Genomic DNA, 25689 nt, shown 5'->3' on the forward strand with positions numbered 1-25689 from the left:
TGGATCCTGTTTACTCCTTTCACTCCTTACATTTTTCTTACTCCACATGTTGTTTTTGTTGTTGCCAGAGTAGAATGCCACAGCAGAAATTTACACTGTCTGCCCAGCTCCTGCCTCTCTGGGCATATGACAAGTGTTGCCCTCTCTCCTGTCCAGAGTACATAGTGATGCTCTCTCTGGCAGGCATTTTGCCTGGAGGGACATCATGTAGTTTATCACTTTCCCATTTTCTCTGTTCCTAGTGGTAACAAGGATATCAGCCAGCCCCAGAGAGGAGAATTTTAGGGTAAAAAAATCAATCACTGACCATGTGCTGATTATTAACTACCTGTTGAGGTAGAGATGACTCTCCCTAATGTTAACGTAGACATTATCTGAGAAGTGTATGTGTTGGGTGGAGGGAGTCCCCTGTTATTATTTTGTAGCTAAATCAAGGCATTAATAGCTAGTCTATTTTGTGCTTTATTGGTTCTTTTTTTTTTTTTTGTCAGGAAACAAACAGTCTTGTCCATTGTGTCCTAAGGAAAAATTCAGAGCTTGTAATAGCCATAAGCTTCGTCGTCACCTTCAAAATTTACACTGGAAAGTCTCAGTTGAATTTGAAGGTTAGTATTTTTGTGCTTACTAAAAAGTAAATGAGTCAAGATTTGATAGAAGTTTTGGAATCTTATTGTGAGCATAATCAGGTACTTTCCATTTAAAATTATTAGGGATTTAATGCCCTTCTTTTAATGTGTTTTTTAATAAAAGACCATGTAACTCTAGGCAATAGATATATATTGCAAGTGTAGTTTAGTTTAGCAAATATTTATTAAGCATCTCTTCTATACTGGGTACTTTGCTTGGTCCTGGGGTGTGGGGAGTCCCCATAACTTTTTGAACTGTGTTTTAAAAAGTTAGACTTTTCCTTTTATGTTAGAACAACTACCATTTGACACATAATTTTGAAAGTGTAATAAATGCAAAACAAAATAAAATATGTGGTATGAATATTGGAGAAGACCCATCTTTTTTCTGCTGATGGCTTAAAAAGACTAGAGTTAAAAATAGTGGGCTATAAGATAGATATTTGAAATCATAGCCTTTCTTTAGATAAATGGAAATTAGTAAAAAGATACCAATTATAATAGTGACAAAAATGACACAACTTGGGGGACTAAATTTACCAAGAGGCCTCATCAAGAATAAAATTAAAGGATAAAAAATGAGATCTTACCAAGTTAAAAAAGACTTCCTAGATATAATGAATTATTATTAGATTCTAAGAGTGAGTTATGTGAATTATGATAGCATTTTTGGAAAGAAATCTGGTAACATTTTTAAAATTTAAAATATACATATCTATCCACCAGGCACTCCTTCTTTTGGGAGTAAAAGTATCGATAGATAGGGAGAGATGTACAAGAATATTCACTGCAGCATATACTTAGTGACAAAAACTTAAAACTAAAATAAAAAAGGGATGGTTGAACATATTATGGTATATATTATGGTACATACATACCAATAAATATTACACCATCATTGTAAAGAGTACGTATTAGATCCATACTAGCTTACTCGGAAGGCTTTCCATGATAAACTGATAAACTGATATTTCCATGATAAACATGATAAACTGCTATTTCCATGATAAACTGCTATTGATAAACTGCTATTAAACAGCGTGTAAGATTTTATGTTACATTTAGGTAAAAATAAAAAATATCTCCCAAAAAAAGCCCTAAAAAAAAAAAGTTTATTACTAGTTACTTAGGGAAAAGGGAGGGAATTAGTGACTAAATCAGAGGCCATCTTGTCTTTTATGTTTAATTATTTACAAGAATATATAGTAAATCATGTTGACTTTTTATCAAAAAAGAAAAGTCTCAGTTAAAAAGTTATTTTCTGTATTTTTTATTTAAGCTATTATTTAACCTTTAGGTTTAGTCTTTGTCTTCCAAGTTTTTCTCAGCTCTTACATGGCTCATGGCATTTCTTTACTCTCTTAAGTATATTAAGTTGTTGGGTTTTTTCACATGGTTGTGATCTGATCTGGTAGATAAGTGAGTGTCATAGCTTTTGTCTTAGTAAGCAGGTCTCAAAGAAGTTGGCAAATATGTTTAAGACAGAAGCAGCAAGACCTGCTGAAGGAATAGAAGAAGTGAGATGTGAGGAGAAAAAAGTGAACAATGCTTGGGCTTGAGATTTGAGCAACTATAAAAATAGTGGTATCCTTTACTGAATGGAGACCACGGCTGGGGGAGAAGGCCAAACCTGCAGATTTAGACATGCAAAGGTTTAGATGCATCTCCTGGAGATGTCAAGTAGCCTGTCTAGATACGAATCTTGAGTTTGGGGAAAAGGTTTGGGCTAGATACGTATGTTTGGGAATTGTCAGAATATAAATGGTATTTAAAGCCAAACGACTGCGTGGGATAACCATAGGAGTACATATCAGTGGAAAAAAAGTTGCTGAGTCCTGAGATACTTCCATAAGAACAAGTAAGAGAAACAGATGCAGGATATGAGAAGAAAAGAGTTAGAGATCATTTAGAGTTAAGACAACTGGAAGGCATTATCATTGATTTAAAAAGTGAAAAAGAGACCTGGTTCAAGAGGAAATGATATATTTAGTCCTTGGCAGTAGATTTTGAAATGCTGACCTGATAATCAGTCATATATCCTCAATAGGCAATTAGAGATAGAGATCTAGCCCTCAGGAAGGAGTTAGTATCTAGAGTTAGAATTTGGAATTCCTTCCCCCAGAGGAGATAGTTGCAACCATAAAAGGCATTAAGGTTTCCAAGGAAAAAAGGGGGTGTGGTGGGGAGTCATGTAGCAGATCAAGCTTACAGGAACTCTTACCTTTTAGGGTGGAAGAGAGGGAAGAGACCTATGAAAAAGATTAAGGAGGATGGGAGGAGAGAACTAAGTACCATATCATAAAGAGGCTGTGTAATGGCAAATGTAGTATGAAGCTAAGAAAAAGTCAAAATGTCAGAGAATAGCTGATAAAATTGAATCCCAAAGAAGCTAAATGACCAATCCAAGATAATACAGAACCAAAATTTAAATCTGGATCTCATATATTTGTTTTTGTACTATATCTTACATAACAAATATGTAAAACTAAGGCAGTCTCATTCAAATAGGTTATGATCTTTTAAGAAGAATCCCAGTTATTCTTATAAAATAAAATTTACTAATAATTTTAATGATAATTGAATATTTAATGAACAGTGATATGACAACCAGCCATTCTTCACTTTAGGTTACAGGATGTGCATCTGTCACTTACCTTGTCGACCAGTGAAACCAAACATTATTGGAGAACAGGTAATCAGATGTTAGATTTATTTTTAAATTTAGCTCTCTTTAAAGAAAGCACAATCTTTTTTTTTTTTTCTTAAGATTTTATCTGAGAGAGAGAGAGAGAGAGCAAGAAAGAACATGGCAGGAGGGAAGGGGGAAAGGGAGAGGGAGAAGCAGGCTCCCCACTGAGCAGGGAAACTGATATGGGGCTAACCCTAACCTAGGATTCTGAGATCATGACCTGAGCCAAAATCAAGAATTGGATGCTTGACTGACTCAGCCACTCAGGCGCCACTTGTGATTAATATGCCCTTTCTTTTAATTTGTCAAAGAACGGACTCAAGAAACATCCTGAAATCTTAATAATTCTTTAAAAGTACTATGTTCATTTTTAGGATGCATTTAACTTTGGGGGAATACAAATTACAAAATATTTTTTAGTGATACTATTCTGAATGCATAGTAGCTGAATAAGTCCTCATTATTAATTTTTTTCAGGTCACTAAAAAGAGCAAAGTGGTGGGAGAAAGAAATCCAAACATTTCTTAAGCAATAATCAGGACAATGCTTGGTCCATCAACCCTATCCAGGGTTGGCAATGTTGTCAACTTTTCTCTGCTTGCTATTTGACCCCAAGTAAATAGGAAGTAGAAACTCTAAGGCTAAAAGGCATCAAAAATAGGAAAAAGCCATTGGAGTAGTCTTTTAATTCTCAGCTAAATGAGAAACTATAAAGTGAAAATTTTTCATATGGACTGTTAGACTTTTTATTACATTTCTAACATTCAATGGTATGCTGAAACTAGCTCAAATTTCGAGAAGGCTTGAAAACTAGCTGTTAAATATGGCCATCATTAAAAATTATATAAACTTTAAAGTGAATAAGTTATGTTACCAACCAAGATAATGAATACTCAAATCTCATTACTTCTTATTATCTATTTTACTATTGTCTGCATTCTTTGTGTATATTAGATCTGGATGGTAGCCATGCTATCTAGGATATTATACATCTCTTCCCAAATTCACATTTAGCGATGTCACATCAATCAGTAGCTTGAAATCTGTCATGATTATAGTTTGAGGTTGGCCATGGTAGAATATACATAACATAGAAAACTGCAAATACTACAAATCAGAGCTTTATTTTCCTGGAGAACAATTATTAAACATCTACTAACACAGCACTGCTAATTTTATGCCATTCATAAGTGCTACTTATAGAAAATAAGGTACAAAAAAAATAAAAGAAAATAAGGTACAGTTATTTGCTGACTAGAATGGGAAAAATTAAAGTTGTAGTTATTATAAAGTAAATAAAAAGCACATATAAGTATATAGGTAAGGAAGTAAAGATCGCTTCAAAGTCCCATGGCGATATTAATTCTATTTTCTATGCCATTATACAACCAAGACACACTAACGGAATTAAACTTGCAGTCTTAAGTAAGCTTCTATTTTATTGTCTTAGTAACATATCTGTACATTTAAATTAAATACTCTGTTTGATAGATATCCAGTAAAATGGGCGCCCATTATCATTGTATCATTTGTTCAGCAACAATCACCAGAAGGACGGATATGCTGGGACACGTTAGGCGACATGTGAATAAAGGAGAGACGAAATCCAGGTATATTGCTGGTGAGTTGAGCAATCTCATTAACATATGTTGATAAGTAAATCTTTAAACAATGATCCAGTTATTTTCAGATATCAGGTAGATAAAATATAGCGACTTAACCAAGTCACTTAGTTTTAACTGTGTTAATCCATTATTTCAGGTTTCGTTTTCCTTCTGTGAGACTCCCAACATTTAACTTCCCTCAGTTTAACAAATACATTTAATGAGAGTATAAAAAATGGATTGATGCTAAAGTAAATATGGATATCTTAATAAGAGATTATAGATAACTGTGTTATACTTACTGTTGAAAAACATTGGAAAAAGGAGGTAGAATTATATAAAGACCATTTACTATCCTGAAGTGATACCAGGTTATTAATAGCTTGTTATTACCGAGGAAGCCCTTCTTAAGAATTAAGACCTCATGCCCTAAGGCATCCATTGTATGTAATGAATTAACTTCTCTTACATACATCTAGAATGGTACTATGTTCCTTTTTCAAGAATTGAAAAAAATAGTCACAAATAATTTTCTTTTTTTTTTTATTTTTTAATTTTTATTTATTTATGATAGTCACAGAGAGATAGAGAGAGAGGCAGAGACACAGGCAGAGGGAGAAGCAGGCTCCATGCACCGGGAGCCCAATGTGGGATTCGATCCCGGGTCTCCAGGATCGCGTCCTGGGCCAAAGGCAGGCGCTAAACCGCTGCGCCACCCAGGGATCCCCTACAAATAATTTTCTATAGAGCATCATTTTCTCCTGGAATCTGGTTTGAGAAAAGGCTGATATTGTGAGGGATGTCACATGCCACTTTGGTAGATGTAGGAGAATATAAAATACAACACCAGGGAATATTACTATGATTTGGCATTGTAAAAAGGGAAATATGGTTGCTGTGTAGTTTAACATTCTGATTATAAAGTTATGAAGAAATCCAAACATAAAGAATCTCGATTATTTTTTCCCACATATGAAGTATATGTCTCGTTCCTTAAATATTTAAAATATACACACAAATATAGTAGTATTTCATTTGAGTTGATAGCTACATGATTCTAATGTGTACTAAATGTAGAATCTTTTTTTTCCCATTACTTTATACCCATCTGAATATAATTTGTGATTTTAAATCATAGTTATAAGGAAGTGTTCTGAAATCCAGCATATTCAGGAAGTATAGTGATTCTTAGTCTTCCATGATGGCTAATGGAATGAAACAGAGATACTATATTTTATAACCATTATATCACAGTAAGATATATTTAGTAGGGTTTGATGAATACTAAAGGTATTAGGATTTTATTTTTGGTTTATTGTTCTTAACTATGTTTCATGATACAGATATATTGATGTTCTGGGCAGATAAGATTTTAAGTTAATAAACTTTAGTTCCCCAAATAATTGAGTACTACTCTTTCCTATAGTCACTACTGAATAAATCAGTTTTGGGTTTTTTTGTTATTTACCAATTGTTACAATTGTTTTGGGGTTTTTTTTTGTTATTTACCCAATTGGTTACATTAACAAAATATTATAAAGTTATTTCCTTTAATGTGTATTGATTTAGATGTTTAGAAATATTTTGTATTTCACTGGAAATCTTTTTTTTTCTTTTTAGCTTCTGCTGCAAAACCACCTAATGAAATTTTGAAAGAGACAGACACAGATGTACAAGTTTGTCCTAACTACTCTATACCTCAAAAAACAGATTCCTATTTTAATCCCAAAATGAAACTAAATCGGTAAGATGAATTGGAAAAAAGGTTATGGGATGTTTCAAACAAGTACAAATAAACTTTCTCAATCTTTATGTTCTAATATAGGGAAGTTTAATACTACGTACAGAATGAAAATGTTTTTGTATTTTCTCAGAATGATTGTTTTCTCTCTTCTTTTCTACCAAATTAATTTCGTTCTCAGAGTCAAATAGGCCTAACTTTATATAATTGATGAACAGGCTGGTGCTTTTCTGGGCAAGTTTTATGAAATCATTCATGGTGAATGCTTATTTAGAGAACCCAATTAGATTGATAGTTTAATTTCACAAATATTTAGTTCTTGTACTACTAGGTGAGGAATATGTTACTAGGTCTTCTTTTAAAACAGGTTGTACAAAAATAAAAATAAAACAGATTGTACAGTAAATAGGAACCCCGATTCTCACTATTCTTTTTTTTCTTTTTTTTGAGAGGTAGTGTGAGCACAAGGTAGGGGTAGGGGTAGAGGGAGAGGGAGAAGGAATGGGAATTTTAATCAGGCTTCGCATGTAGCTCTGAGCCTGGAGCCAGATGCTGGACTTGATTTTAAAACTCTGAGATCATGACCTGAGCAGAAATAAAGAGTCAGACACTTAACCAACTGAGTCATCCAGACACCCCATCTCACTACTCTTAAATAAAATCTACAGTGATGAAGCCATGGTACAGTAAAATTATTTCAGATTATTGTACTTTCTTCTAGGCAGCTAATATTCTGTACATTGGCTGCTTTGGCTGAGGAACGAAAACCTTTGGAATGTCTAGATGCCTTTGGAGCCACTGGTAAATAATGCTTTTTTTTTTTTTTAGAATCCCACTTTAATTGTCAAATTTATGCAGTATCTTTTCTTAGAAAATTTATATGGATATTCTATATAGCAGGATATTTTGATATAAAAAATTAGAGATCCAAGGTAAGTATTTTTATTGTGAAAAATTTCAAATATATGCAAAAGCCCAATGTGGAACTCAATCCCTGGATCATGCCCTGAGCCGAAGGCAAACGTTTAACCGCTGAGCCACCCAGGCGTCCCACATTTCCTTCTCTTTTATGGCTGAGTAGTATTTTGTTGGACATGTATGTGTGTGTGTGTGTGTACACGTATGTCACATTTTCTTTATCCATCAGTGGACACTTAGGTTGTTGTTTCCATATCTTGGCTATTGTAAATAATGCTGCAATGAACTACTCTTTTTTCACCTGAAATCATTAAACCTAATGTCTGAGCTTTTCAGTCCTTTCTTTAATGTTCCTTTGTTTTTGTTTTTTTTTTTTTTAAAGATTTTATTTATTCACGATAGACCTAGAGAGAGAGAGGTAGAGACACAGGCAGAGGGAGAAGCGGACTCCATGCAGGGAGCCCGATGCGGGACTCGATCCCAGGACTCCAGGATCAGGCCCTGGGCCAAAGGCAGGCGCTAAACCTCTGAGCCACCCAGGGATCCCCTCTTTAATGTTCCTTTGTAAACTTATATCAGTTCATGGCAGTAAGTTTGCATGCTTCCCCATCTCTAAGATGGGAGTATTAGAACTTATTTCACAGGCTTGTTATGGGAACCTAAAAAAATTCATAAAGACCATGGCATGTAGTAGATGTTAAATACTACATTTATGAGACACATGGGTAGAGAAGACGGTCAATACTTTTGGTACATAGAGGGCTTCCTAATCCACAGTAGCTGGGCCTGTAGCGCCATCACCTATATTGTAATGAATGTCCCTTATGGCACTAATCCAATAAGTATAGAGAGCCTGTGAGAAGAGGCCATCTTGGTCTGGATTCTTGATCATTTGCTTACATACAAAGTTGTTCTGTTAATTCACAATGGTGCTGTTGTGCAATGTTTGAGAAATGTTGGTCCACTAAAGTTGTTTTCATATTTTGGTGCATTAGGTAAACTTCAGTGGGAGGAGTTCCAACTTCCCATCCCCCAAGCAGAGTAACTCCACTCTTACTCACATTGTATAGTGGGTTTCTCTGTAAGATTTTGCGTGAAAAGTGTTCCATTGTAAGAGATGTAAAAAAAAGAAAATCCATTCCCTGAAATAACAAACATGGTTACTTTATTTGAATAGAGGTTATGGGAAAGTTTTATTTATTTTTTTAAGATTTTATTATTTATTCATGAGAGACACAGAGAGAGAGAGAGAGAGCGGGGGGGGGGGGGGGGGGGGGGGGCGGCTCAGAGACACAGGCAGAGAGGGAAGCAGGCTCCATGCAGGGAGCCCGACATGGGACTCGATCCCAGGTCTCCAGGATCAGGCTGGGCTGAAGGTGGCGCTAAACCGCTGAGCCACCCGGGCTGCCCTATGGGAAAGTTTTAGAAGAAATATTAATGAAAATCTGTTAGACACTTTGTATGTATATGTGTGTGTGGTAACTTTTCTTTGTAGGTTTTGAAGTGAGAAAGTAGAAAAAGAATTATTTATGAAAATACTAAGATTTGGAAACAATTTGGTGTTTTTATAAAGTAATATTATTATTATACTATTTTTATTCTTTAATTACTGTAATTTAAAATTCATTTTCCTTCACATTTCTCCTAAGGAATAATGGGATTACAGTGGGCAAAACATCTTGGAAGTGCAGTTAAGGTTACAATTAATGACTTGAATGAGAACTCTGTGACACTGATTCAGGAAAACTGCCATTTAAACAAATTGAAAGTGGTAGTGGACAGTAAGGAAGAAGAAGAAAGTGATGATATTCTTAAAGAAGGAGAAGAAAACCTTGGTAATATTAAGGTGACCAAAATGGATGCCAATGTACTGATGCATTTGAGATCTTTTGATTTCATGTAAGTGAAAGAAACTTGCTATGTCACTGTCTAAATGGTCCTGGATTATTTTTATGGGGGAAGGGTTAAAAATAAAGACTGTTGTTTATTTATTTAAATTAATATAGTTTTTTCCATTGGCCTAAGGAATGCAGTAAGAACATTTCCTAGCATTTAAAATGAAATTCCTGGGCATGACAATTTTCCTCTAAGCCTGATTTCATCTTTATATGTCTAACGTATCACATGATCATTTTGTTACTTAATTTAAAAGCAGATTTATATACTTAAAATATATTCGTAAAGTACTTTTGAATCCATGGAATTTTATCATTACATATAATGACAATGGTATGGTATCATTTTGATTACTAATATGATTTTAAAATATATCTGTATTCTTTCTGATTTTAGACACCTAGACCCTTTTGGAACATCAGTGAACTACCTAGATTCTGCATTCAGAAATATAAGAAACCTTGGCATAGTATCAGTGACTTCTACAGATATCAGTTCTTTATATGCCAAGGCACAACATGTTGCCCGACGTCACTATGGCTGTAACATTGTCCGAACTGAATATTACAAGGAACTAGCAGCCAGAATTGTTGTAGCTGCAGTGGCAAGGTACCAGATTGACAGCAACGTACCTAGTATGTTTTGGTATATGATAGAGATAATATTATAAAAAGTACCAATCTCATTTTTCAAAATATGCACAAAGAACAAATTTCTGTATTCATGTCCATAATCTTGATTTGTTTGATAATCTTGGGGTTTTTCCTGTTATAATTTGATTTAAAAGTTTTGTGCCTAAAATAGTTTACTCTCTTGGGACGCCTGGGTGCCTCAGAGTCCTGGGATTGAATTCCACATCAGCCTCCGCACAGGAAGCCTGCTTCTCTCCCTGCCTGTGTCTCTGCCTCTCTCGTGTCTCTCATGAATAAATAAGTAAATAATTTTTAAAAACATATTTTACTCTCTAATTAAGAATTTCATTAAATTAATAAGAGGAGATTAAAAATGAAAGTTAACTTTAAATCAGTTATTTTAATGACATAGGGCAAATGGGGAATAGCACCCCCGTGAAAAGCAAATGCAAAAGTTGTTTTTATTTTTTTAATTTTTTTTGAAGATTTTACTTACTTATTCATGAAAGACACCGAGAGAGAGAGGCAGAGACATTGGCAGAGGGAGAAGCAGGCTCCATGCAGGGAACCTGATGTGGGACTCAGTCCTGGGACTCCGGGATCACGCCCTGAGACAAAGGCAGACACTCAACTGCTGAGCCACCCAGGCATCCCTAAAAGTTGTTTTTAGATTTAGAAAAAAATCAAGTTTTGGGCGGGTTTTTTGTTATTCATTTATTTTTAAGTATGGCTCCATGCTGGGCATCATTTGCAGAAACAAGTTTATAAGCCATAATTTAAAATTTTTTTATGTTTATTTTGTTTTACTAATCTCTACCCAATACGGGGTTTGAACTCATGAATCTGAGATTAAGACCTGAGCTGAGGTGATCCCTGGGTGGCTCAGAGGTTTAGTGCCTGCCTTCAGCCCATGGCATGATCCTGGAATCCTGGGATCAAGTCCCACGTCAGGCTTCTTGCATGGAGCCTGCTTTTCCTCTGCCTGTGTCTCTGCCTCTCTCTCTCTCTGTCTCTCATGAAAAAATAAATAAAATCTTAAAAAATAAATAAATAAATAAAATTAAAAAAAAAAGACCTGAGCTAAAATCAAGACTTGGACACTTAACCAGTAGAACCACCTAGGTGCCCCAAAAAAGCCATTTTGTTTTTTTCTGTGTTTTTTTAGATTTATTTACTTATTTATTTATTTTAGAGAGAGAGGAGGCAAGAGCTCAAGCAGGGGGAGCGGCAGAGGGAAAGAAGAATCTCAGACTCTGCACCAAGCATGGATTCCAATGCAAGGCTCTGCCCACAACCCTGAGATCATGACCTGAGCTGAAATCAAGTCAGAGTTCAACCCACTGAGCCACCCCAGCACTCCAAAAATTATTTGTTTTATGTCTATAATATCTCCTTTATTTACATACTTTGAATAAAATGATGGCTTATAGTGGCATCTGGCTGGCTCAGTCAATAGAGCATGTAACTCTTAATCCCAGGGTCATGAATTCAAGCCCCAATTGGGTATAGAGATTACTAAAACAAAAATAAAAAACATACATAAATACATTTTTTTAATGATGGCTTATAAACCTGATTCTGCAAAATGATCTTACCTACAAAACAAAAAGTTATGTTTTTTTCATCAGGATTTCGAAAACAGTTAAAGATAGGCCTTTTTTTGAGCACCCACTTTATTCAGAATGTTATGGTAGGAGAAAAATACGTTAATATTATATAAGTTGACAGTGAGAGTATAACTAATGCATGATTAGCCAGTTCATTCACTAGCCTCAACACTGGGTTCACAGTATTTAGATTGAAATTCCTACCTCAACATAATATAGATTATTAGACTTCATATACTTCATATACTTTTAGGGTTATTCCTAATTATCTGAAAACTCTGATACCCAGTGTGTATACATACCAAGGACTTATCGTATATGCTTAAAAACATTTATAATGTAGCATCAACAAACTGAAATTCATACATATAAAATAAGTTTAGTATAGATAACTCCAGAGGGAAAACCAGGTACAGTAATGGTATATCAATTAGAATTTAATCCAAAAGTCTATAAAATTAATAGTGAGCAAAAACATTGCCTATTCATTTTTCACTGAACATTCATCATATACTAGCCTGCATGTAGTTAGTCCTCAATAATCATTGTTTAGAAGAGGTATTTATAGATAAAAGGAGATAAGAAAGAAGGGTAGTGGTGATGACAAGAAACAAAGTGACACTGAAAATCAAAGAATGTAGTGTAGGATACCAACGATACCATAATGGAAAATGTCCAGATACTGAAGACCCTGCCAAGCATCCTTTGTTACCTGTGGTTGTTTGTATAAAAGTTGTAGTAGTGATCTTTTAAAAACACTGCTACTAAAAAGTGAACTTTATTTTCCCATACCTATCCATAATTTACTATCCAGGTTAGTATTGTCAAAAAAAAAGCCAAACATTTAAGAAAAATGATAAGCCCCCAAAGTAACTTAAAAATTTTTTTTTCCAGAGCTGCAGCCCGATGTAACAAAGGCATAGAAGTACTGTTTGCAGTGGCTCTGGAACATTTTGTGTTGGTCGTTGTGAGAGTTTTGAGGGGGCCTACTTCTGCAGATGAAACAGCCAAGAAGATTCAGTACCTGATCCATTGTCAGTGGTGTGAAGAGAGAATTTTTCAGAAGGATGGTAATATGGTAGAAGGTAAATTCAAGCCTTTCTTTACTGTATATTATGTTTATGTATAAGCCTCCAATGAATAAGTCTTTATCATATCCCTAATTACACATATTGTTGTCCTTTGATTTTTAAAGATTACAGTGCTAACTTTATTTCCTATACTGGATTTCCTTTCATCAACAGACAAGACATTCGTGTGAGTTTATTAAAGTTATTTGCTCATGCTCTACAATTTACGTTCTCTAGCTCTGCCCTCTATTGAAGCATCTAGAAATAACTTAGTTTCCACTATCACTAATTTTAGGAACAGAAGTCAGATTACCTCTTTGTTTAGGGTGTTTCAAATCACTAATTTTATAAAAATAATTATCATGTTTCTGGCTGAATATAAAAACCATCAGTTATAAAACTCATTCAGTAAACATTTATTGAGCTTCTACTATATGCCAGGCATGGGGATCAAAGAAAAAGATGAGACTTATGCCCTCATAAAGATGTTTCTGTTTAGCTTTTCTGGGGCATAGAAACAGATGCCCATTGTTTTCTGTTAGATTCTTGGCATGTTTTAGTATGGATTTTTAAGAATTCTTTAGATATTCTTTAGATAGAATTTAACCCTTGTGATATGAGTTACAAATATTTTTTCTCATTTTGTGGTTTCTCTTGATATCTATTTTTTTAATCTTTCATATGCCAAAGTTTTTTGTTGTTACTGTTGTAAAGTTAATTTTCTTTTATGTATTCTTTATTTAATCTATAGTTGAAAGAATGTTCATATTTCTATATTCAGGATAGGTTGTGTTTTATTGAATAATTCACCTTTCTCCACCAATGTGAGAATACCTTTTTTTCTTATACTAAAGAATATATTTGAGTTTGTTTCTGGATTTTCTGTTCTGTTCCAGTGGTTTAGTGATTTTCTGTTCCATTCTGTTCCAGCACCTCTACCACACTATTTTGATTACAGAGGATTTTTATTTTTAGTGTTTAATATCTGTTATGGCAATTCCTCTTCAAAGCTGTATTTTTGGAGTATTGCTGATATGGGATCTTCCTTTTTCCTTAATAAAAGAGTAAATAAATAGACCAGCTAGTGTTTTTTTTTATTAAATTAAGGAAGATAGATATTATTGTGGTTTTCAGACTTCTTAATAGCCTAGTATGCTTTTCATTTGTGCAAGTACTTTTGCTACAGTGTTAATTGATAGAACAGAAGGCGTCTGGTCATGTTCCTTTAGTTCTCGCTAGTGCTTTTTGATTCAGGGATGGATCTGAGATACCTATCATTTATAATGTTAAGAAAGTATCCTTCATTTCCAGTTTTGTTTTTTTTTAAACATTTTATTTATTCATGAGAAACACAGAGAGGAGAGAGAGAGGCAGAGACACAGGCAGAGGGAGAAGCAGGCTCCATGCAGGGAGCCGGATGCGGGACTCGATCCTGGGTTTCCAGGATCACGCCCTGGGCTGAAGGTGGTGCTAAACTGCTGAGCCACCCTGGCTGCCCTTCATTTCCAGTTTTATTGTATTTTAGCAAGATGTTGAATTTTGTCTCTTGTATTTCAGCATCTGTGGAGATGATTATGTAGTATTTCTTCTTAGGTGTATTGATTTGATTAAATGTAATAAAATTTCCCAGTAATTAACCATTCTGCCTTTCTCAATAAACTACTGTATCAAGAAGTATTTTCTTAAAATGGATTCTATTTGCTAATTTTTTAAATTTTATTTTACTATTCATAAAAGAAATGGTGTATAATGTTCCTTTTTAGCATCATTTTGATTAGGCTTTGGAATATGTTTAAACTTAAAAAGAATTTGGAACTTTGCCCTTTTTTTTCAGTGGTTGGGAACAGGTTAGCTTTAGTTTTTCTGAATTATATACATAGAATTGAGCCAAGTGGTATCTATTGGTTCTTTTTAATTTTCTTGCTTTCTGTGGTTATATTCTCTTTTTAAAATTTATAATACATGTCCTTTCTGCCTTTTCTCTTGACTGCATTAGATACTGGTAGATACCCTACTGTTGTTCATTTATTATCTTTCTTAATGTTTTACTTTTGTGGTAGTAAATATGTGTTACAAAATTTGATTTTTTTTGGTTTCAAGTAATATAGTTTGGCTCTTGGTGTCATAAATGAGGTAATCAGCCTCCCATTTTCCCTTCCTAATTTGTGTTCATTATACATTTATTAGAATGTAACATATTCTATTTCACCAACGAAATCTACACATTAAACGTGTTTAGTACTCCTCACTCTTTTTGCCATAATTTCTCTAATCACTTAAAGAGTTGAGAGTTTGTGTGCCTTTTAAAAGTTTTTATACTGTTATCTGTTACTGAATATCATTGTAACTTTTCCTTCTTTTATGTGACATGATTATTTTGCCTGGCTGCCCAAAGGAATATTTATTTTTGAAGTCCTGTAACTTTACTAGGGTATATCTTTTTAGGATCCGTTTTCCTAAATCATGGTGTACTCCTTCAGAGTTTCAAATCTTTCTTTATTTTGAGAGAGTTTTCTTAAATATATATTTAATTCTGATGTTTGTCTTAGCTTTTGTATTATGCCTCTGCTAGATCTCCTCAGCCCGTCTTTAACTAGCATTTTATCTCCTAGAAATGTTCACACAGATTTGTAATTGTTTTATCTTCTTCATGTATGGCCGTGAAATGTCCGTCTTTATCTCTGTGATATTTCTCTGAAAGCTTAGATTATCTGATATTAATATAAATACCACTCTTTTAGTTATTCTTGGCATAATATATTTTTCTCATCCTTTTACTTTTAATCCATAAGTATCTTATTTGATCTTGTCCTTTTAATTCAGTCTGATCATTTCTGCCTTTTGATTGAGAGTTTTAGACCTTCCTACTAAATGTCATTCTTGGAATTGATTGGCTTTATGTTAGTTCTTTTGCTATTTGTTTTTATGTGTTTCATGTCTTTTTGTTCTGTTTCGCCTTTGTTGCCTTTTTTAGTGTTAAACATATTTTTAGTGTGTCATTTTAATCCCTCTACTGATTTTTTTCATTATACATTTTTCAGTTATTTTCTTATCGGTTTCTCCAGGGATTACAATATACAACTTTAACTTCTCTTGAGCTGCCTCAAGTTATATTGACTACAGACTGGCAAAAACTAGCCACTTTGCTCTAATGTAATTCTATTTTCCTCTCCCCTTGTATGCTATTTTTGTCTTCTGTTAATTACATCTGTGGAGACCCAAACAATATAGTAGTTACTTTTTAAATATTCTTATGATTTTCAAAGAAATTAAGAGAAATAACACACACACATATCTTTTATAGTTACCCACATAATTACCTTTCTAGTGTTCTTTAGTCCTAACTTTGGATTCAAGTTAATCTATTTCATTTCCTTTCAACCTGAAGAACCTCCTTTACTCTTTCTACAACAAACTCTCCCAGTTTTTGTTTATCTGGTGATGTCTTTATTTCACCTTCCTTTTTAAAGGATAGTTTTGTTGAATATAGAATTATTGGTTGACAGGAGTTTTTTTTCTTTCAGCACTTTGAATACAGCATTCCAGTGCCTTGTGGCCTCTGTTATTTCTGATGAGAAATACATAGAATTGAGCCAAGTGGTATCTATTGGTTCTTTTTAATTTCTGTTATTTCTGATGAGAAGTCAGTCAGTTCTTGTTTTTTTGTTCTCTTGTATTTGATAAATTATTTTTCTTTTACTGCTTTCAAGACTTTCTCTTTGTGGCAGTTTAGTTACAGTATGTCTGAGTGGATCTCTTAATGTTTATCCTAATTGGACTTCATTGAGCTTTTTGAGTCTATAGGTAAGTATTTTTCATCAGAGTTGGGGTATCGTCTTGCTTGTCCAACCTAAATCCATCTTCATCACCTCAAACTGGAGGTGGATATCGTCTGTAATCTACTAATCATGAATTAGAATAATATAATCAGCTGTTTCAAGTAGAATTTTCTGAACAACCCCTTTAACTGTTGCCTTAGAGCTATTCCAGTTGCATTCATCTTTGCCGTATTTGAACCTATAAGGCATGAACTCTCCTATGGCTCTTTCTGTCTCTAATAGCTATTCTCTCCAGTGTGGTTTTCTTCCAGTAGTTTGATCTCTCAGCTTTTAGGCTTTCAGAAAGTACTAAACAATTTGGGATGTCTGTTGGCTCATCTTATTTTCCAGCACCATCTAGAAATTATTCATAAAAATATCTATCATATCTAGAGATTTGGAATAAGAAGAGAAGTTGGATTTCAGTGCTCAGCCCACCATCCTAATCTTGTTTTTAATACAACAGAGTCAGAAGAGTTCAAGAATCTACTCTGGCTTTTTTAAAATACAGGTTTTTGGGGCTGCTGGCTTGCTCAGTCAGTGGAGCGTGCGACTCTTGATCTCAAGGTTATAAGTTTGAGCCCCATGTTGGGTATAGAGATTACTTAAAAATAAAAGGAGTGCCTGGATGCCTCAGACAATTAAGCATCCAACTCTTGATTTCAGCTCAGGTCATAATCTCAAGAGTTGGAAGGGGACTACACAAGCTCCAAACACCAGAAGATAGGTCATTTGCTGCTATCTTAGAAGGCTGCTTCACCACAGATGAACCAGTTAATATACTGTAATAATGATCCTTGTGTGTAATTTTTAATAACTAATTAATAATTACTGTTTTTGTTTCCTTTTTTGTGTACACTTTTCATAATCCATTCCTAAACTCTTTACTATAGTTTCAGAGCTCCTTTCTATTTGGGTAAATACCTAAGTAATTTTGGGTTCCTGCTTTACTCCCCAGAGACAGTGCTCCTGCTCTCCTTTTGGGTGGTTTATTTTTTTAAGTCCACTGAAGAGGCTTTTAGCCAGCATCCTGGAAATGTCTTTCTCCTCTTGATGAATCTCCTATATCTTGGATCTTATGTATTTTTCCATTCCTTATCTATTTTCCCATTTTGAATGAGCACTTTTTCCTGTAGCTTCCTGAGGAGATTCTGTGACCAAATATAAAATTGTAGGTTTTAAATCGTTTTTCTTCAGAATGCTTAAGATACTATTATTTCATTGTCTTCTAGACTCTAATACTAATATTGAGAAGTCTGCTATTTTTTTAAGATTTGATTTATTTGAGAGAGAGAGAGAATGCACACACGAGCAGGAGGAGGAGCAGAAATAGGTAAAGAATCTCAAGCAGACTCAGTCCTGAGCACAGAGCCTGATGCAGGGCTCCATCTCATGACCCCTAGAACATGACCTGAGCTGAAACCAAGAGTCTTGACACTGAACTGACTGGGCCACCCAGGCACCCCTTTGCTATTGTTCTTAGGTCTAATCCTTTGTGGGGTTTTTTTCTCTATGAATGGTCTTAAAATACCCTGTTTACCCAATATTCTAAAACTCAGATAATATGTGTATTAATTCATCTTTTTTAGATCATTGTCCTTGGGTAATCTGTGAGAACTTTAAGGAACTTGGGTTCTTCAGTTCTGAGACTTTCATTTTAATTCCAGCATAATTAACGTACAGTGCTATATTTCAGATGTACAATATAGTGATCCAACAGTTCCATACGTTACTCTGTGCTAAGACAAGTACATTTCCTAATCCCCTTCACCTAGTCCATACATCTTCCTCCACCCCTCTTCCCCCTGGTAACCATCTGTTTATTCTCTATAGTTAAGAATCTGTTTTTTGGTTTGTCTCTCTTTTTTTCTTCCTTTGTTCATATGTTTCTTAAATTCCACATATACGTGAAATCATGATATTTGTTTTTCTCTGATTGGCTTATTTTGTTTAAAATTATACTCCCTAAATCCATATAGGTTGAAAATAGCAAGATTTTATTCCTTTTTATGACTGAATAATATTCCTGCAGGTGTGTGTGTGTACACCACATCTCCTTTATGCATTTATCTGTCAGTGGACACTTGGGCATTTCCATAGTTTGGCTATTATAAGTAATGCTGTAGTAAACATAGTGTTGCATATATCCCTTCAAATTAATGTTTTCATATTCTTTGGGTAAATGCCCAGTAATGCGATTACTGGATTATAGGATGCTAATAGGGTAGTTTTATTTTTAATTTTCTGAGGAACCTCCATACTGTTTTTCACAGTGGCTATACTAGTTTGCATTCCCACCAAAAGTACACAAGGGTTCCTTTTTCCCCGTATCCTTGTCCACACTTGTTGTTTCTTGAGTTTTTGATCTTAGCCATTCTGACAAGTGTGAGGTGCTATCTTACTGTGGTTTTGATTTGCATTTCCCTGATGATAGATAATGCTGAGCACCTTTTCATGTGTCCTTTGTATCTGTATATCTTTTTTGGAAAAATGTCTATTTAGGACTTCTCCCCATTTTTAACTGGATTGTTTTTTTGGTGTTGAGTTGTATAAGTTCTTTCTCTGTTTTGGATATTAATGCCTTATTAGAGGTATCATTTATAAATATCTTCTCCCATTTAGTAGGCTTTTTGTTTTGATGGTTGTTTCCTTTGCTGTGCTAAAGGCTTTTATTTTGATGTAGGCCCCATAGTTTTTTTTGTTTTCCTTGCCTCTGGAGGCCTATCTAGAAAAATGATGCCACAGCCAGTGTCAGAGAAATTACTACCTGTGCTCTCTTCTAGGTCTCATATTTAGGTCTTTATTCTGTTTTAGGTTTATTTTTGTGTATGGTGTAAGAAGGTGGTCCAGTTTCATTTTTTTACATGTAGATGTCCAGTTTTTCCAGCATCATTTTTTGAAGACTGTCTTTTCCCAATTGTATATTCTTTGCGTCTTTTGTCATAGATTGATCATATAATTGCGGGTTTGTTTCTGGGCTCTGTTTTGTTCCATCAATCAATATGTCTTTTTCTGTGCTATTATTTCTTGATAATTTTCTTCTCAAATTTTCTTTTCTCTCTTCTAGGAACTCATTTTAGCTACATATTGGATCTTCTAGATTGATCCTCTAATTTTTTTTTAAAGCTCTACTATTCATTTCTCGGGCATTTGGCTCTATTTTATAGATTTCCCTGATTGTTATTTTCCAACTATCTTTTAAATTTGTCATATTTTGTCCGTTTTTAAGTTACTTCAGATTTTATCATTGAGTTTTTATAAGATTTTATTTATTTATTCATGAGAAACATAGGCAGAGACAGGCAAAGGGAGAAGCAAGCTCCCCTGGGGGAGCCTGATGTGGTACTTAATCCTGGGACTCCAGTATCACACACTGAGCTGAAAGCAGAAGCTCAACCACTGAGCCACCCAGGCATCCTTTCTCATTGTTTTTTTAATAGTGTCCTATTCTATTATAAATTCCATTATATTAAAAAAAATATAATCTTAGCTCACTAAGGATATTGGTTATAGTTGGGTATATTTTTATTTAAGGGAAGATAAATTTTTAGTTCAGTTTTGTATTTTTTTGTTTTAGTTCTTCTGTTTCCTATTTCTCTTTATCTATTATAATTTTGTTCTCTGTCATGGTAGATCTCAAATGTCTAATGGTCTCTGGTTGTCCACATTGAAAGATTCTTGGAAGTGCTGGGGTCAGTGTTTATAAAACTGATGGATTTTACTGTAATGAGAAGGAACCAGTCTGCCTTTTCACTAGGGAATCCCATAAATGAAAATCAATGTATTAAGTCTTTTCTCTTGGATTGGTAGGTTTTTCTAGAGAAATCTTTGAATCTTTTATCAGCTTTTTAGGAGCCATGTTGGAGAAGGAGACTTGGAAGGTCTTACTTACCATTTATGATGTCTTTTATTTAATCTTAATCTCTTTTCATAAATCTCCTTATTCTCCACTGTGACTGATGCCTCTGGTTCCATGTCCTCAATGGTTCAGTCTTACCCAAGATTAACTTCATTTTTTGAAGTGAGGAAGCACAGAAGTCTGATTGTGGGTATTAAAGAAGGAAATCTAGGGGTCTTAATCAAACTCCTTAAAAATTTTTAGCCAGAGTTCTTTTTTGCACTACTGCCCTATACCCATCTTTTAAGATGATCAGTACCTTCCATTCTCAGGTCTTTCTGGGGTCCCACAACACTAATGGGCTTGCTGTTTTATTAGTAGCATGCCTGCCCATTTCAGAGTTAGCTTTGGCGTTCTCTGGTCTGCTAATAAATCAGTTATCCCCTTGTGTACCTGATTTCCACTTCTCAAATTGTATGGACATTTCTCATCTTGTTTCCACTAGTTCCATTGTATTTATCCTTGGTTTTGATTTTTATTCCTTTGTTCTCATTATAATAATGCTTTAAGAGATAGCAGAGATAATGTACATGTCCAATCCATTGCACTTAAAAAGAAGGCTCTGATTATTTTTTAATTCCTTATCTGGAATTGTCTTCATAGCCTATATACCAATGACATGGACATACTAGTTTTCTTTCTTTATACTGTCAGTTTTTGCTACTGATAACTTGATATTGCTGACCCGCCAAAGAGGGAATTTGCTGTTGTTGGCCTAGCACTGAGAAATCCTGGGCAAGGGGCTTGGGAAAAGACATACGTTGGCATGATGGGAGCATTTTGTAAATGCATCAAGAAACAATCTAATAAAAAATTCATGTGTGTGCTGCCTACCTGTGGTAAGTGGGTGTAACTGACAGAACTGTGATGCAAATCGCTTTAGTTTGGGTAATAGTGCCTATGGTGTTATGTAATTTACTTAATGATTCCAGGGACAACTTCCTGAATATATTCACATGTTGCAGAAACATAGTTCTCAACAAATCCAATGTTGACGATAACCATACACCCCTTAAGGCTTGGGGTTAAAGAATACTGTGCAAAGTAGATCTAGTAAGAAGTGTGAGGGAAGAAGTCTTCCAGTATATCTAAAATAAGATCTCAGGTCAGTACATTATACCATTTACTTTGAATAACAGAGATGTCAGATAGTAATAGGCTGGAGACCTTTGTCCCTATCACCGTAATCCTGAATTCTGGATATATCTGGAACTGACTGATCAGATTAGGCTCTTCCAAGAAAGTGAATGATAACCCAAGAATGGCCTGAGGGAAGTTAGTTGGAGTGCGTGATTTAAAACGACTATTCTGGGGCTTCAGTGAACTGAACAGTCCAGAGTAGAATGTTGTCCCGTTTTGGAAATTAAGAATAATGCTAGTACTTCCCCAATATCTTTGTGATTATATCAGGCCTCTCATTGTTCTTTAAACTGAATTAAAATTCTTCTAGCCTATATTTTTGGGGCTAAATAGGAATCAAGCCTAGGGAGTACTTTGTTTTCTTCCCCATTGCAGAAATAGTAACTAATGAGAAATGTCTTTATTTTGATGAGAGTTTGGTTATATGGCTATATACATCTGTTAAAACTCATCAACCTTTTCACATAACATGTATACATTTTATTGCATGTAAATTATACCCCCATCAGTTTATTTTAAACAAGTATCTTGTGGACTTCTAAAGACTTTCTCCTACTTAAATTATTTCATGTAGCATAGTGACTAAAAGCTAGTAAGTTATGCCTCTAATAAGCCATGACATGGATTTCTGTGACCTATCTTAAGCTTTAATTCTCTGATTTGAATAATTGAGATTTTTAGCAGTACCTACTTCAGAGAGTTGTAAGGATTAAATTTATTAAAATGCATGTAAAATACTTAGCATAATACCTGGCACATAGTAGATCCTCATTATATAGTGGCTGCAAATTATTATTAATATAACAATTATTATTTATATTTTACTTCTCTTTTGATTTCTTTTTGTAATATTTTCACAGAAAACCCGTATAGACAGCTGCCCTGTAACTGTCATGGAAGCATGCCTGGAAAGACAGCAATAGAACTTGGACCTCTATGGTATGTGCTTAAGCCTAATAATATACAGGTGGTTCCCAACTTAGGACTTTTTGACTTTATAGTGGTGTAGAGCCAGTACACATTCAATAAAGTAGATTTCAAGTTTTGGATTTTGATCTTTTCTTAAGCTAGCAAAATACAATAGTCTTCTCTCATGATACTGGGCAGTAGCAGCAAGCCAGTCACGCAATCATGACAGTCAACAACTAGTACACTTACAGCCATTCAGTTTTTCACTTTCAGTATAATATTCAATAAATTACATGAAATAGTCAACACTTGATTATGAAATAGGCTTTGTGCTGATCATTTTGCCCAACTGTTGGCTAATGAAAGTGTTCTGAGCATGTTTAAGATAGGTTAAGCCAAGCTGTGATGTTCAGGGGGTTAGTCTATTAAATGCATTTTCAGTATATTTTCAACTTACAATGGGTTTACATAATTACATTATAGGTCAAGGAAGATCTGTATTCAAAATTGATTTATGTATTGATTTGATTGATTTTTTTATTACGGGTAGTAATAAGACAAGCAAATTTCAATTTAATTCTTCAAGTCTAGTCAAATAATTATGACTCTCCTACTCCTATGAACCTGAGGTGTTTTTTATTTTCAGATTTTTCTATAACATTATTCTCACAAGTTTGCAACAGTGCTGAGAGACAGTGAGATCAAAGAGAAGCCTGGCTGATCTACAAACTAGATAATTCATTTCCAAATAGTAAGAATGAGGCTTTTTTTTAATTGACATTTTGTAGTACTGGGGTGTGATTATGTGATCACTATAATTTCTTCAAGAAATTAGTTTCAAGTGAGAAGGGCATGTCTGCTTTGGTTTTAGGTTTAGATGGGACTCAGCTACAAATATTTAATGTATGTATGCTTTTGCATCGTTAGTAAACTAACTATTGTGTTTTTAATGCCTTAAAGTTGAATTGTGTATGTGTGGGTTTTTTTTTAAAGATTTTATTTATTTATTCACGAGAGAGACAGAGAGAGAGGCAGAGACATAGGCAGAGGAAGAAGCAGGCTCCGTGCAGGGGGCCCCATGTGGGACTCAATCCTGGGACTCCAGGATCACGCCCTGGGCCGAAGGCAGGTGCTCAACCACTGAGCCACCCAGGGATCCCAAAGTTGAATTGTTTTTAATCAGAATCCTTACTCTTATTGTTACTAGAGATTCTGATAGAAATTTGAGATTCCTAACAATACTGTGACAAGAATCATCGCAGATTTCTACCTTGTTTATAAGGTCAAGGTTTAGTCATCTTACTAAACCTAAAAATTAATTCATATAATAAATGTTTATGCTGATGCCTATTATTTTATCTTCATCTTACATACATATTCTTAAACTAAAAATTTTATGACTTTGGCATCCTTTCCTACGTATTATTGCCTATAGCACCTGCTACATGTTGATCTTACTTTCACTGATCTCAGAACTGGGGATATTAGAGTAACAAATTGCTGGATCCAGAGGGAAGATCTAGGCGAACCCCCTCATTCTACAGATGAGAACAGAGTATGGCAGTGTTTTTAAGTGTAGCTGAAACTGACCTCTCCAAAATTATTAGCACTGGCAGGGCCAGAACTCAGGTTTTTTTATTGCAACACTGAGTCGTAAACCATGTCGTAGGACTTCTTCACTTAAAACCATTGTTCATGTCTTGACTCTGATGCGGAGTCTCTTCCCCTTTCTCCAGCTCCAATTCAGATTATGTCTGTTTTGAAGTCTCTCTTTAGTGCTTTAACCCCAAATTATCTCTATATCCTTTTCAGTAAATCTCATATTGGTCATTTCATTTGACACTTTAAAATCATATATTCTTTCATATATATTTGCTAACCTAATAGCTGTCATTCATTGAGGATATACTTTGACTAAGGATTTTGTGTGCTAGCTCATTAATTCCTAACAAGTCTGTGAGAAGTTTTATTATCTACTTTATGATGAGGAATATGAGACTCAAAATTACTCAAGATTATATAGGTAGTAAATGGTGGATCCAGGGTGAGAATATAGGTTTATCTGACTTAGAATTTCATTTCCTGTACATTATACCTGCAGTTCTCAAATAGGAAGCATATCAGACTTACCCTTGTGACATTTTTTAAGGAAATCACCATTACAGCATCTGATTCCCCTAGATCTACTCCTGTGCCACCTAACCCTACATAAACATATTGGATTAAGATTTCACTGACAGGAATACACATTATGAAAATTTCTGTATAATACTGTGTGCCTGTCTAGATTTATAGGCTTTTATAGAGCAAACACTGTATTTTATACTTTGGTATATCCTCCACACCCCCATGTATGATTTACTTTGAATGAAATTTCCATGACTAATCCCACTTAGAGAACCAACGTGATAAAAAGAGTTGAAAAATAGAAAATAATTTTAAATTAAATCATAAATTCTTTAATTTCAGCATTTACTCCGTTGTATAATTATATATCTTAGTTGTAGTTAAATTACAGACTTCTTTAGTTCTCAAACTCAGTTCTCTATATTTTCTTTTTTCAGGTCAAGTTCCCTTTTCAATACTGGATTCCTCAAAAGAATGCTATTTGAATCTCTTCACCATGGTTTAGATGACATTCAGACCCTAATAAAGACATTAATCTTTGAATCAGAATGTACTCCTCAAAGTCAATTTTCAGTTCATGCACCTTCAAATCTCAACAAGCAAGGTGACTAATTCGTATTCAGCGCCTGAAATGAGCAATAGTTTTATTAAGATACATTTATTTTTTCCCTTAATTTTAGTAGATTAAAAGAACTAAAAATCTGTTGTGATTTTATTACCCTATATCTATTTTCTAGGAAGAGAAACCTTAGATAACTGAGAGTAGTGTGACCAAAAATTTTCATAATGTCTATTGAGACACAGGCTATTTATTACTAAGGCTGTTTTTTGTCCTTTAGTATAAATATGTTTTTGTAGTTTTATCAGGCTGTTGATAGAAGGGTGGGCCTATTATATATTCCAGTATTCTCACAGTCATTAGAAGCAGTAGCTATTGTTAGAGGGTTAAAAAAATATAATTCTTGCAGTCTGTTTTTACCACAAAATCTCATCTATTTCATAAAAGCAGTGTGG

The 25689-nt window shown here is 34.4% G+C and overlaps 1 protein-coding gene across 2 annotated transcripts in view; it reads left to right on the plus strand.

The window, feature by feature from the left end:
- TRMT1L (tRNA methyltransferase 1 like) overlaps window positions 1–25689 on the plus strand; it is a 36515-nt gene that overhangs the window by 7259 nt on the left and 3567 nt on the right. For both annotated transcript variants that reach the window (XM_041755214.1, XM_041755225.1), the window contains exons 3-12: window positions 492–605; window positions 3254–3318; window positions 4807–4936; window positions 6540–6663; window positions 7382–7461; window positions 9228–9477; window positions 9871–10083; window positions 12608–12798; window positions 22500–22578; window positions 25113–25279. In XM_041755214.1, coding sequence (XP_041611148.1) covers window positions 3262–3318; window positions 4807–4936; window positions 6540–6663; window positions 7382–7461; window positions 9228–9477; window positions 9871–10083; window positions 12608–12798; window positions 22500–22578; window positions 25113–25279 — 1291 coding nt within the window. In that variant the 5' untranslated portion in view covers window positions 492–605; window positions 3254–3261. The remainder of the gene's footprint in view (window positions 1–491; window positions 606–3253; window positions 3319–4806; window positions 4937–6539; window positions 6664–7381; window positions 7462–9227; window positions 9478–9870; window positions 10084–12607; window positions 12799–22499; window positions 22579–25112; window positions 25280–25689) is intronic.

The sequence above is a fragment of the Vulpes lagopus genome, chromosome 1 (genome assembly GCF_018345385.1).
Source record: "Vulpes lagopus strain Blue_001 chromosome 1, ASM1834538v1, whole genome shotgun sequence".
Taxonomy (NCBI): Eukaryota; Metazoa; Chordata; class Mammalia; order Carnivora; family Canidae; genus Vulpes; species Vulpes lagopus.